Source organism: Trichechus manatus, unplaced genomic scaffold, assembly GCF_000243295.1.
Source record: "Trichechus manatus latirostris isolate Lorelei unplaced genomic scaffold, TriManLat1.0 scaffold00087, whole genome shotgun sequence".
Classification (NCBI taxonomy): domain Eukaryota; kingdom Metazoa; phylum Chordata; class Mammalia; order Sirenia; family Trichechidae; genus Trichechus; species Trichechus manatus.
Genome location: NW_004444023.1, coordinates 11,028,191 through 11,041,374, shown reverse-complemented (window position 1 = coordinate 11,041,374; position 13,184 = coordinate 11,028,191). Strand labels below are relative to the sequence as shown.

The following is a 13,184-nucleotide window of genomic DNA, read 5'->3' as shown; positions in this document are numbered from 1 at the left end:
TCCCACAGGTAGCCTCCTAGGCTACCAGTCGCGGAGTCTCGCCGGCTACCGCCGCGCCTCCAACCCACATAACCCAGGGGCAGTGTTCACGCCTTTTTTCCGGGGATCTGCCCCTTTGTTCCTCGGGTCACAGCTGCTTCTCCCCATCCCACCTCTGCCTGCAGGGGGCTAATTACACCGTCTTCCCCCATTTCGCCGTTTCCCGCCTGACCGCCCGCTCCCTGGAACCCCCAGTGCCCCTATCACCGTCTCTGTGGCAACAGCTACCCCCTCCCGACCACGTCCCCCTCCGAGCAAGAGGCTGGGGCATGGTTTATTCCAAATCTTCTCTTTAATTTAAATTCTCTGCATAATTCTCTCTGGCACGTGGGATGGGGCGGCCCCAGAACGGGCGTGGGAAGCCCCCGGCAGTGGAGGCCGAGGCCGGGTTGGGGCAGCCTGTCCGGGTGGCTGGGGGTAGAGACGGGTCTCTACAGTCTCTCCTGCCCAGCAAGAGAGGGCGGCACGCAGCCAGCTCCGTTTTCCAGGAGGACGGAGGCCCAGGGAGGGCAGGGCGGGTGCAGCTCAAGTGGAAGGGTTTTCTTGTTGGAGGAAGATGCCCGTGTTCAGGAAAGGGCAGAAACAGGCCCTGGGCAGTAGCTCTTGAAAGCCCGACTAAGTGAGCCCCCCCACCTCACAGTCCCAGGGAAGAGGAGGATGCTAGGAATGTCGGAGGCAACGGGGACAGATCTGTATATAGGCGGCCTGGGTGTGGGAGTGGGGCTCTGCAGGAGGAGGAGAAGGGTCACACGTGGTCCCATCGAGACCCGGTAAGGAACACCCACTCATGCACACGTGCTCCTGGGGAGGGTCCCACTCACGCATATGCACCCCGAGAGGCTGGACAGAGTCCCACTCACACACGCAGTCCCAGGGGCCAGGAAGGTCCCACTCATGCACGCACCCCTGGGGCCAGGGAGGACTAAGGAGGGCAAGGTCTGGAGGACCAGTGGGTAAAGGGCCAGCAGGTGGGCAGCGGGCGTGTCCCTGCGTCACACGGTCACCGCTTGAAACGGTAGGTGATGGGCAGCAGCAGCTTGCTCTTCTTGAGGGCCTGCACCTTCTTGAGTGTCTCCTCGTCCAGGGCCAGGAAGCAGCGGCGGGAGTATTCAAGGAGGCGTTCCTTGGAGGGGTCAAACTCGCCCACTTCAGCCAGCTTCTCCGGTGCCACAATGAGCAGCTCAGCAATGGGCGTGGTCAGTGCCACTGTGTTGCGATCAACGCAGTGGTGCTCAAAGGCCCGAGACATGCTCTTCAGCTTCTGGAAGGTGCCCAGGATCTTCTTGTAGCGGCAGAGGACGCCATCTGCGTCCTTAACTGCAGGGTGGGGTGGGGTGGAGAACAGAGAGAAAGAGACAGACATGGGGGGCAGATACAGGTGTGGAGTACAGACAGGCGTGGGGGAGAGAAACAGGTGTGAGGGATAGAAAGAGACACAGACGTGGGGAACAGAGACAGATAGATGTGGGGGACAGACAGGCATGAGGGATGGACAGAGAGGCATGGGACAAAGAGATGGGGTGAGAGGCACACTTAGAGGAAAGGAAATGGAGACAGAGATGAGCCCCAAACCAGAAGAAGACGGGTGAACAAAATGGGAAGCAGGAGAGAAAAAGGCAACAGAGTGAGAGGAGATGGGGAAACAGACAAAGAGAAGATGGACCAGCGGAAAATAGAAGACGGACGGCCCCAGAGACAAGGATGAAAAAGGGATGAAACAGATTCTGATTAAACCTATGAGTCAGACATCTCAGGTGGAGTCAGTAAATGTTACTTCCTCCCCACACCGTCTCTTAACCCCAGATCATCCGCCCTTTTTCCAACTGTTGCCCCCTTGTCCTCCCCAAAGATCCTGCCCCAAGGCAGGATGTCAGCTCAGTAATGACACATAACAGTAGATGCTCAGGCACAACAGGTGCTGCCCTGAGGGCTTCCTGTGAGTTCACCCGCCCTCCAAGGGAGCTACTAGTATTACCCCCGTTTTACCCATGAGGAAACTGAGGCTAAGGAAGGTTAAGGAGTGTGCCCACAGTCACCCTGCTGGTGCAGCAAACCAGAATTAAAGGATGTAGAGCCCAGACCCGCCACAGATAGGGAAACTGAGGCCTGGGTGGAGAAAAGGGACAGCCTCTGCAAAGGCCACAGGGCAAATCCCTGCTTACCTGGCATGCCAAACCCCTCCACACACACATACTTGCTAAGATAAAGTCTCACATATACACGTACACTCGTACGTGCTCTCATATACACACACACATTCTCACGCGTACACATACACATCAATATATTCCCATACTCATGCAAACATACAGTCACATAGATTCGTACATATACATACACAGTCACATGCACACATACGCACTCGTACACATACATACACTCATACTATCACATACACACTAATTCTAATATACACACTCACGTGCATACACTCACATATACACACATACATGCACTCTCACATATATACATACATTCACATACAGTCTTATACACACTCATACCTGCACACACACATACTTGCACCCCCGCCCCCCTACTCACCCCGTTGCCTCTCTCGAGCCTTGGGCTTGCCAAAGCGCCTCCGTCCAGTGCCTCCCTTCTGCTTCTGTTTCTTCCTCTCACTGGAGCTGCCTTCTTCAGACCCTCCGCTGAGCGAGGACGCCCCTGACTCCGGGTCGGAGGCCTCGACCCCACCCCGGCTGTCCACCTCAACTCTCCGGGGCCCAGGCTTCACCCGGCAGTGGTCCTCTGGAAAGATGAGAGATGCACACACGTGAACAGAGGGGCCAGAAAGGCAGGTTGGCAGGGTGGGGTCCAGGCATCCTCTCAACAGCTCCTGAGGCCTGGGTGGATCCCTGGAGGCCAGGGGTCCAGGCAGAGGAGAGGCTGGGCTGCCCAAAACTGGGTCCCCAACAAGGGCTAGGATACACTACAGACACCAAGGCCCCTACCGTGACCCCTGCATGAACTGGGATTTGGGGGATGGGGTCATGGGTGGAAGCTGTTTTCAGGGGCCTGCAGGCTCTTAACGCTGGTGGCCAGCCCGTCAGTGGAGGCAAGCCTGGGGTGTGGGAGTGGGGGGCAAGTGCTGAGAGAGACCACAAGCCTCTGGGTGTGGCCTGCTGGGCAAGGCCACCACTCCACCAGTGTCTCTGCAGGGACCCTAACAAGGGCAGGTCTGGGCAGGGAGATCTGTTGCTGGGGTTCCTATTAAGGAAGCCTAGGAACTCCTGGCATGAAGCATCAGGGGAAGGAGCTTGAACTGACCAAGACGAAACCAGGACCTTGCCAGTCTCCATCAGCATGGGGCAAAAGCTAAAGTACCTGTTGTCCCCAGCTAGAGGTGGTCCGGAGCAGAAGGACGACTGGATTCCCAGACACCGGGGTCCCCAATAGTGCAGATGCTAAAAACCACATGCCTCTAGCCCATGCTTTTGGGGAAACAGGTTGGAGTAACAGGGATGTGGGGACTTTAGAAGAGTCTTGCAAGACACCTCGCTGGGGCTGAACATGAGGGAGAGGGTAGGTATTTAGAGGCTGATTTACCAAAACGTGGGCTAAAGATTTGGCAGAAGGAAGTTCTGGCCATGTGGGAAGCAGACGAGTGGCCTTCAAACATATAACAAGTATGGCACAGGACCCAGCCAATAAGAAGAAATGCTCAAACCAGCTCAGCCTTGGGGACAGCCTGAATATCAGGCAGGGAAGGGGGTTGGAGCTCCAAGGGTGGTTGTTGTTGGGTGCCTTCAAGTAGATTCCGACTCATAGCAACCCCATATGACAGAGCAGAACTGTCCTATACAGTTTTCTTGTCTGTAATCTTTACTGGAACAGATTGCCAGGTCTTTCTCCCTCCTAGCCACTAGGTGGATTCAAACCACCAACCTTTCAGTTAGCAGCTGAGCGCTTAATCTTTGCACCACCAAGACTCCCTTAAGGGTTGCTGTTGTTGACACTGTTGTAGTAGTAGTTGTGTGCCCCTGAGTCAATTCCAACTCATAACAACCCTATAGAACAAAGTAGAACTGCCCCATAGGGTTTCCAAAGTGGTAATCTTTACTGGAGCAGATTGCCAGGTCTTTCTCCCCCAGAGCCACTGAGTGGCTTCGAACCTTCCAGTTAGCAGCCGAGCGTTTAACCTTTACACCACCAAGGGTCCTTCCAAGGGCTGCTACTGGTCATGAATTATAACAGATCAGGGAAAAGGGGGTGTGCTAGGGACACTTAGAAAGTGGGTAGGGTTTGGGGGACAACATGCTGAGATCCCCCCAAGAAATCCCCCAGCAACCTGCTAGGGAAAAGAGTTGAATCCACCATGAAAAGGCTTAGGGCCTTTGACAGGGAAGAAGCTCTGAAAAGCCAAGGTAGTGTACAGAGGGAGTCCCTGGGTAGTGCAAACAGTTAACGTGCTTGCTGCTAACTGAAAGGTTGAAGGTTTGAGTCCACCTAGAGGCACCTCTTAAGAAAGTCCTGGCGATCTACTTCCAAAACATCAGCCACTGAAAACCCTATGAAGTGCAGTTCTATTCCGACACTTGTGGGATCACCACAAGTCGAAATCGACTGGACGATAATTGGTGTTTTTTAGCAGACAGAGTGTATGGGGAGACAGGTCCCTTGAGGACCCAAATGGGAATGGGGTGGGGTAGGAGGAGGCTGGATATTTGGACTTACCAGGCTAAGAGGAAGAGGCAGCCCCTCCCCGCCACAGGAAACCAGGAGGACCAGGGTGGGCCTCCTGGTCAAGGAGATGAAGGGAGGTGCCCCTAAGGAGTTGGGACCAGAGTAATGGAGGAGAGAGCAGCCTGGACTCTTAGGTCCCATAGTCCTGAGAGAAAATGCCAGGGCGCTTTGGGGAACTGATGGGGAAAGCAGAAGGATAGTTGTCATTAGCTGCATCAAGTTGGCCCCCAAATCATGGTGACCCCATGCACAATGGGATATAACAGTTGTGATCCATAGGGTTTTCAATGGCTGATTTTTGGATGTAAATTGCCAGGCCTTTCTTTCCAGTCTGTCTCAATGTGGAAGCTCCACTGAAACCTCTTCAGCATCACAGCAACACACAAACCTCCACTGACAGACAGGTGGTGGCTGCCCCTGACGTACATTGGCCGGAAATTGAACCCCGGTAAGCGGGGATAAGAAAACTTAGACATCAGACAGGCAGAGAAGCTGCAATTGAGGGGTCTCTGAAACAGGCAGCAGATTAGCAGACAGTGTCAAGCCCCAAAGGGTGTGGCTTCTAGTATTGGGGAGGAAAGGGTCCTGTGTCCCTGAGAAGGTAAGAACTGGGCACCCAGCGGAGGGGCAGGGCAGGGGACCGGATCATAGAGGCTCCCCCTACCTGCATCCATTCGGGCGGAGGAGATGAACTTGTCCAGCTGGCACCGCAAGAAGTCCCTCTCCTCCTCCAGGTCCTCGATGCGCTTCTGCAGCCAGGAGTTCCTCTCCAGAGCCATGTGCAGCTGGGCCTTGACGCCATTCATTAGGGCCAGGGTCGCAGATGCAGCCTCCGGTGGCTCTAGGGACGGGGGAAGAGGGGGGGTGCCAGCGACTCCCCAGGACTCTGGGGGGTGGGGCCAGCAGCCCAGCAGGTTGCAGTCCCTCCACACCCCCGCCCCCACCCCCCGCTCACCCTCAAAGTTCCCCTGAGAGGGGCTCAGACTGTAAAAGATCTGTGAGTCTAGGTGGGGCGCCTGGTCGAAGGGGATGGAGATATCGAAGGCCTCATCGTCCGTCTTCACTGCAGAGGAGAGGCCCAGGGGTCACACCCCACACAAGTCTCCAGGCCCCTCGGACAAGCTCCCCAACCGCAGCAGCCCCGGGGAGGGGAGACGGCAGGGACGGGCGGGCATGCGTGGAGACCGAGGGTGGGGAAGGGGACCCCGGCTCCTCACTTGTCCTCCACTGGCTGTTTCTGTCACTCATGGCAGGGGTTACGGCAGACCGCGCAGCTGGCAGCAGAGCACCTCAGGGGCCCTGGACAGAAACAGCAGCCAGAGGTGGAGGGACCTGGATGGAGTCCTGGGGCCCCAACTCCTTTGAGGTGAGTGGGGGTGTCCTGAGAGTGCGACTGGGGAGGCCGGGGTTTGGGTCTTAGGGAGGAGGGGCTGGGGGTCAGGACTCCTGAGTCTGAGACTGGAGGAGGTGGGAGACTCCTCGGACTGAAGGAAGAGAAGGCTGAGGGTCCAGACTCCTGAATTTGAGGGAGGAGGGGGCTGGGAATCCGGACATCTAGGTCCTGGGGGTGAAATGGGCTGGCGACTTAAATTACAAAGTGTTGAGGGAAGATGGGTCTGGGGTCCTAAATTTCTTGGATCCCCCGGGGGTCTACAGAGCAGGGATACCCCGGCCTGAATGGTAAGGCCCCTCATTGGGCGCCACCTCCGTGAGTGGTGCAAGGAGGGAAACTGTGCCCCAACTTCCGGGCTCAGAGAGTGGGGGTCCAGCCACGCGTGGTTCCCCAACCTGCGGCCCCCGAGCCCCTCCCCCGCCCTCGCGTGGGTGAGTAGGGCCCCTCCCCCGTGGGGGGGCCGGGCGCGTGCGTGGTGCGCGAGAAGGTCACGCGTAGGGATGCACCCCCCCCCGCCCCCGCCCTTTGTCCCGTGGGTGGGAGGGGGAGCGACGGTGGACAGGGGTCCCCGCGGAGGCAGGCGCCAGGCATGGGGCGAGGACGCGGCCACCCCCACCCCCGCCCGCGGTGCTCCGGGTACTAGGGTACGGGGCCCCGCGCGCTCACCCACCCGCGCGCGGAGTCCGGCCGGGGGACCGACGGCGGCGCCCATGCCTGGCGCCGGGGAGCGTCTGCAAAGTGTCAAGGGGGCGCGGGAAGCGCCCACCCACCCGCACGTGGGCGGGGCAGCGGGGAGGCGCGTCTAGGGCCAGGCGGCGCAGAGGAGAGGGACGCGGGACCTCGTCCAGTACGGACGGGCCGGCACCGCCCCCTCCACGAGTTCCCGGCCCGTGTGAGGCCCGCCGCCTGCGGCAGCGACTGGGCCCGCACTTGCGCGATGGCCCCTTGCCGCTCTCCTCCGCCCACCCCGGGGCGCGGGCAGGGAGCGTCGCGAAATTCCCATCTCCCGGGCAGCTGGTGCGGCTCGGGGGTCCCCCCGGTGGGTGGTGGCGACGCGCCGAACTGGGCCCCGGGGAAGACAGGCGAGTGGATGGGACGGTCAGGAAAGTTGGGGCAGAGAGGAGAACCCCCTTTAACCTAGCCCTAGGAATTGGCTGGTGCGGACTCCCAACCCCCCCACTCCCCGCTCTTTTAACTCCCATGGGGTGGCATTTCAGGGATGTGCGGGATCAGGATTAGGCGGGAAATGGAGGTCACCCCTGTCACCGAAAATAGAGGACAGGAACATTCCCTACCCCCCACGTTAGTGATTAAGAGGTGGCTTTGGAGCATTCAGACCTAGATTTCAATCCGGGCTGCTCCTTTTTTCCTTCCTAGTTTCCGTTTACTCACCTGTAAAGTGAAGAGATTATAATCCCTGCCTTTTAGGCTCCCTGTGAGAATACAGTGATTTAACATCCGCAAAATGCTCAGCCCTGCGCCTGGCCATAGAAAAGGCTCAAGATTGGAGTGCCATTAGTATTATTTGAGGTCAGACGGTGAGGGGTGAACACAGCCCCTGGGAGGCTCTTTCCTTCTCTGGGATATGGGGAGCAAATTCGTTCTTCCGTCCAAAAGGAGGTCGGAAAATAGAAGTGAAGCCCAGCACAATGCCTGGCACAAAATGGACGTGCAAGGAAAACTAACGAAGAAGGCAGCTATTTATTAAACTTCCAACCCAATTCCACCTCCTCATTCTCCTGGTCCCTATAAGTATCCACGCTCTGGAATTTTGCCAGCCCTTATGAGAACATGAGGGAGAGAGAACCCAAATGTTTGCGGAGGGAGAATCTAAATGTTTGTGCCCCGTAGAAAGGTGTGACCACACTCCTCCTCCTGCCCCCCTTGCTCTACAGATAAATTACAGCCAGATCAAAAAGTCCAGGGGGAGCCTCCTGCCCTAGATCGGTGTTTTTCAAACTACACGTTCACGGGCAGAAAATTCAATATAGTGGGAATCAGCAATTTACAAAAAGCATAGTGCATTAAAAAGTATGAGTGTACTGCACATAGTAACATAACCATTGTAAAAGGAACTTCCGTTTCACATATATTTTGTGTATCTGTATTAAGAGCTCAGCTACAAACCAAAAGGTCGACAGTTCAAATCCACCAGCCACTCCTTGGAAACCCTATGGGGCGGTTCTACTCTGTCATATAAGGTCACTATGAGTCAGAATTGACTCCACTGCAACAGGTTTGACTTTTTTTCGTATAACATGTTACAAGTCCCTGGGTGGTGCAAATGTTAAGTGTTCAGCTGTTAACTGAAAGCTTGGAGGTTTAAGTCTACTCAGAGGTGACTCGGAAGAAAGGCCTGGCAGTCTCCTTCTGAAAAATCAGCCACTGAAAACCCTATGGAGCAGTTCTGCTCCACAACGCATGAGGTCACCATGAGTTGGAAGTGACTGGAAGGTTTTGGTATACCATGTTGCCACATAAAATATGTTTCTTACTGTGGATTTTGGTTAACAAATAGTTTGAAAACCCTCTGCCTATTAGACACAGATCGTCAGGAACAGAGCACAGACTTAAAACCCACGCCATAAGATCAACCTTCCCATTCCCCAGCCAGGCACACTGAGGCCCAAAGCCTGCAAGGGGCTTCCTGAGGTCTCCCTGCTGCTTGGCTGTGCCCTTGCCAAAGACCAACTCTTAAGTGCTGAAAGTGGGAACCGTTTTTATTGGTTGTCCAGTCTCAGGCCCTGGCTGGCAGGTGGGAGACAGGTCTGGGGCCCATTTCCCCAACATCAGGATGGAGGCCACAGGAAGACGGTCCGGATTCCTGGTCGCCCCCAGCCGCAGAGGATTCGCACACGTAGCACACATCCCCCTCCTGTCAAGACTCCCCCACTGCGTATCTGATGTGTTTGAGGCCAGAGGACTCCACTCTGTGCCTATGAGGTCTTGCTTCCATCATACCCCAGAAAGTTGAAGGACTTGAAAATCGCGTGTGGCCCCTCCTTCCGGCTGGGCGTGGCCTCCAAGAGGAGGTTGGTCTACATTTGTGTTCGGGTGTCTGAGAGCCACAGGAGTCCCTGGGACCTGAGGCACCATCGCCCGCCTGCCTCAGGGATGCTTCCAACGTGTGTGCTTCTGCAGCGTGTTCTGCTCCATAAAGCGGCGCGGGCAGTGTGGGCACTGGAACGGGCGCTCTCCCGAGTGCACCCGGCTGTGCTGGGCCAGCTCGCCCGCCTCCCTGAAGCGGCGGGGACAGAGGGGGCAGCCGTGAGGCCGCCCGCCCCCCGCCCTGTGGATGGAGTGATGCCGCGTGAGGTGGCTGGCCCGCTTGAAGGCCTTCCCGCAGGTGTCACACTCAAAGGGCTTCACCTCTGAGTGGGTGATGCTGTGTCGCTGGAGGTAAGACATGTACTCGAAGACTCGCGAGCACACGGGGCAGCTGTAGCACTTTTTCTGGGCGGCAGCCCCTTCGGCCCCGGACCCTCTCTGCGATTCCTCGTCCACCAGCACGGTGTAGGGGACACCTTGGGTGTCAATGAGCAGGTAGTGGTTAGGCCGCGGAGGGGAAGAAGTCTGGGGAGATCCCGTGGAGGAAGATGGCCCTGGCTCTGGGGACCGGCCAGTCCGAGGGGGCGAGGCCTCCATGGCCTCAAGGGAGGGAAGCGCCTGGGACTGGGGGCAGGGGAGTGACAGCACCAGCATCCGGAGGGGTGGCTGAGGCCTGGTGCAGTGGAGAGAGGAGAAGGTTACATAGAAGGGGGAGACTCAGCCTCTATATACCCCTGTCCAGAATTTGTGCATCCCCCTTCCCTCAATCTCCCTACTCTAGTCCTTCTACCCACCCTGGGACTCTACGATCCTCTGTTTGGCTCCTAAAGCAAATTAAAAAAGCAAACAAAACCCCATTGCCGTCCAGTTGATTCTGACTCACACCAACTCTATAGGACAGAGTAGAACTGTCCCATAGGGTTTCCAAGGCTGTACTCTTTATGGAATCTGTCACATCTTTCTCTCTCAGAGTGGCTGGTGGGTTCGAACGGCTGACCTTTTGGTTTGCTTAACCACAGCACCACTAGGGCTCTTTATTTGGCTCCTAGGGTCTCTCTTTTGAAAACCTCTAAGAGTCTCCTAACCTCTGTGGAAGAGGCTGCATAGGCCCGGCTCACTATTATTGACTCCCCATTGCTAACCGCCACACTGTCTCATGATCTTGTTTCTCCCTCCGGTCCTGGTCTCTACAAAAGGTTTAAGATTAACCTGTGTTCCTCCTTGGAGTGTGGAAAACAAGTGATAATGATCTAGGAATGACAGACTGAACAAAGCACCCATCTTGGGACAAGAAAACCAGGATGTTGCCAGATAACCCCCAAGAAAAGATTAACTCATCTGGGATGTGACCACCTCAAGGGGCAACTAACACAAGCTTCTAAGACCCATAATCCTGTCCCTATAAAAGCCTTCGGCCGATCTCCAGTAGGAGAGACGGGTTTTTTGGAGGAATCTATTCTCCCTGACTCCTATATATCCATATATAATAATACTCTTGCTGCTCACCTCACCCCTATCTCAGAATTGGCTATTGCGGCAGGCGGCTCCAATCCGCGTTACTGCGGTAACAAATTTGGTGGCCCGTATGGGGATCTTCAGGCACTTGAGACACGGTAGCCCTGGGGAAGGGCCTGGGGCTAATCAACAGCTCTCCCCACAAGCAGCGTGAGAGGTTTCATTTGCCTCTGGGGAGACTATCACCCAGAACTGTGTCTGTCACGGAATCACTGGTCCCCAACCGCACCAAAAGAGGTGAGTGAAAGAAAAGCAAGATTTGCTCAGGAGGGATCCCAAGGTGAGTATGCGACTCCAGGCATGAGATTTCTGGAGCAGGACCTGAGCCCTTGGTTTCTGGAGTGAGAGGTACCCCAGATGACCGACCCCATGAGTAGGCTCACAAGTAAGGACTCCTGGTGACTCTAGAGTCCTGGTTCTGGGTGTGTGAGTGCTCGTGTGTCTGGGAGGTTGATCGTCTCTAAGATCACCTCTGTCAGCAAAGAGGGCCATCTGAGAGGCTGAAGGGGTCAAGATCACCTCCGTCAGTTTGCAGGATTTCTCGTGAGTGTGTCTGGGAGGTTGAGATTCTCTAAGATCACCTCTGTCGGCAGACAGCCATCTGAGAGGTTTGAAGGGGTTGAGATCACCTCCATCAGCTTGCAAGATTTATTCGTTTACTGTGGTTTTGTGTCTGTCCTGTCCATTTGTTTACTGTGGTTCTGTGTCTGTCCTGTCCATTATCTATGTGTAACTAGTAGTATACCATCTACTTGGGCACCCTGATTTGGCTGTTAAGAGAAAGCTTCAGAAAGAAGGAAACCAAAAGCTTGAACCTTATTTATTGCTTAACATCTTTGATAAATGAGCCTGGATTACCCCCCCTACTGCTGATTCACTGGTTTGGGGTTCATATGTAAAAACACTATAGACTGAGCATACTAGAAGTAACTTAGAATTTCAGTGGCCACTTTGGGAAAATGAGCTTTCATTTGTTTTGTCTGCTTTTTCCCTTAGGAAACTTTGATGCTCAGGTTTTGTCAAGAGGTCTAATATTCCTCCATCTGAGGCTCCGGCAAGTTAGTAAGTTTTATCTAGAACCTATTTTTTTCCATTGAATTAAGTCGATCTTACCAAAAAATTGCTATGTACACTTTAAGAAACTAAGATCCACATATCCTTTTTTGTGTGGTATTGTCTGATGAGTTTATGTGGTCTTTCTGTCTCCTTTTTTCCTGAAAGACCTTTGGTATTTACTGGGTAGATAGCCTTTCAAAATGCCTCCATCAACTTAAACATATGTAAATGTCTTAGCTCAAGGGAAGCTTTTGAAAGGCCCTTTCCAGCTAGGTGGAGACTCTTTTAAGACAAAACATAAGAAAATTGCTGCTTTGCTATAGTTGTCAGAAATTGAGTGGATCTTGATAATAGAACTGTAAACAAGTTCTCTCTATTATAGGGGAACTCTAAGAAGTCAAACAATAGAAATCACAATAAGACACACCTAAAATGGCCTGGAAAAAATGTTTCCAGCAGTAGTCAGAGGCTTAAAGTTATATCCATATCAATGAATTGGTCAATTGAACACAGACTTTGTGATTTCCAAAGCCAGTTAATAAAATCATTAAGGGCTAAAAATTAGGTTGGGAAAACTATGAGGAATAGTAAAAGTTGAATAAAAACTTGGAATGTTTAAACAGACTTTCTTTCAACAACAGTTATGTTTTACGGTATACAGGCTTAAAATAATTCCCAATACATTTTAGGTAACTTACTGATGTTAAATTGAGTTAATAGATATTTGCTATAATTTAAGCTTATATAATTTGGCTTTTTATGCCACAAGAGAAAGGATAGACAGATATATGTATATTTAAGCCTGCTAATGAGTGTTCATTTTTGCCATTTAAAAGGATGCACTATAAAAGGTATGCAACAAGGACAATGTTTAAGAGGTTTATTGAAAAATTTATTTGATATGGTCAAGTTTTATCTAACTAAAGTTTAATGGTTTAATTTATGAGATTTTTAGGAGTTTTAATGTTAAGTAGCATATAAAACAGAGAATTGGGTTTCTCGCTGTTATAAAAATAACAAAATTTTCTTTGATTTCTGAGTTAAAGGGTTAATTTATTCTTTGTGTAATCTGTCTGGAAGATGAAGGTTTGGCCTCTCATTAGAATAAGATTCCTGAGTCTGAATAGTGAGCCACATGGCTTTTAGAAAAGAAAGCTAAGTTTTTACTTTAAGATCTTTGGTTAAATAACTTAAGTAGTGTTTCACAGTGACCTATACTATTATTATTTCTTTATTGCTAACTTGGTTGCGACTTTATCTTTTTGAATCTAGCATCATCAAAGCCAATGGTTTGATTGGGGAATTCATATCATTTACCTATGAAGTTTTTTTTATTACTATTCAGGTATTTAGAGATTTGATAATCTTGGTATATTCTTGGTATATCCTGACTATATGGTATTTTGTCTCAAAATTATTATGTATTACATCTGAAGCTCTCTGAATA

General features: G+C 52.8%; 2 protein-coding genes across 2 annotated transcripts; both read right to left on the bottom strand.

The window, feature by feature from the left end:
- Positions 1 to 1,039: 1,039 nt before the first annotated feature.
- On the bottom strand, positions 1,040 to 5,973 carry CCDC106 (coiled-coil domain containing 106). The gene is made up of 5 exons (XM_004381776.1): positions 5,943 to 5,973; positions 5,681 to 5,788; positions 5,390 to 5,566; positions 2,584 to 2,790; positions 1,040 to 1,356 (listed from the first exon to the last, which is right to left on the bottom strand). Exons 1-5 carry the CDS (start codon positions 5,971 to 5,973, stop codon positions 1,040 to 1,042), a joined length of 840 nt encoding a protein of 279 aa, XP_004381833.1.
- A 3,044-nt stretch (positions 5,974 to 9,017) lies between these two features.
- On the bottom strand, positions 9,018 to 9,845 carry ZNF581 (zinc finger protein 581). The gene has a single exon (XM_004381775.2). The coding sequence runs from the start codon at positions 9,818 to 9,820 to the stop codon at positions 9,227 to 9,229; it is 594 nt and encodes a 197-aa protein (XP_004381832.1). The 5' UTR covers positions 9,821 to 9,845; the 3' UTR covers positions 9,018 to 9,226.
- Positions 9,846 to 13,184: the final 3,339 nt, after the last annotated feature.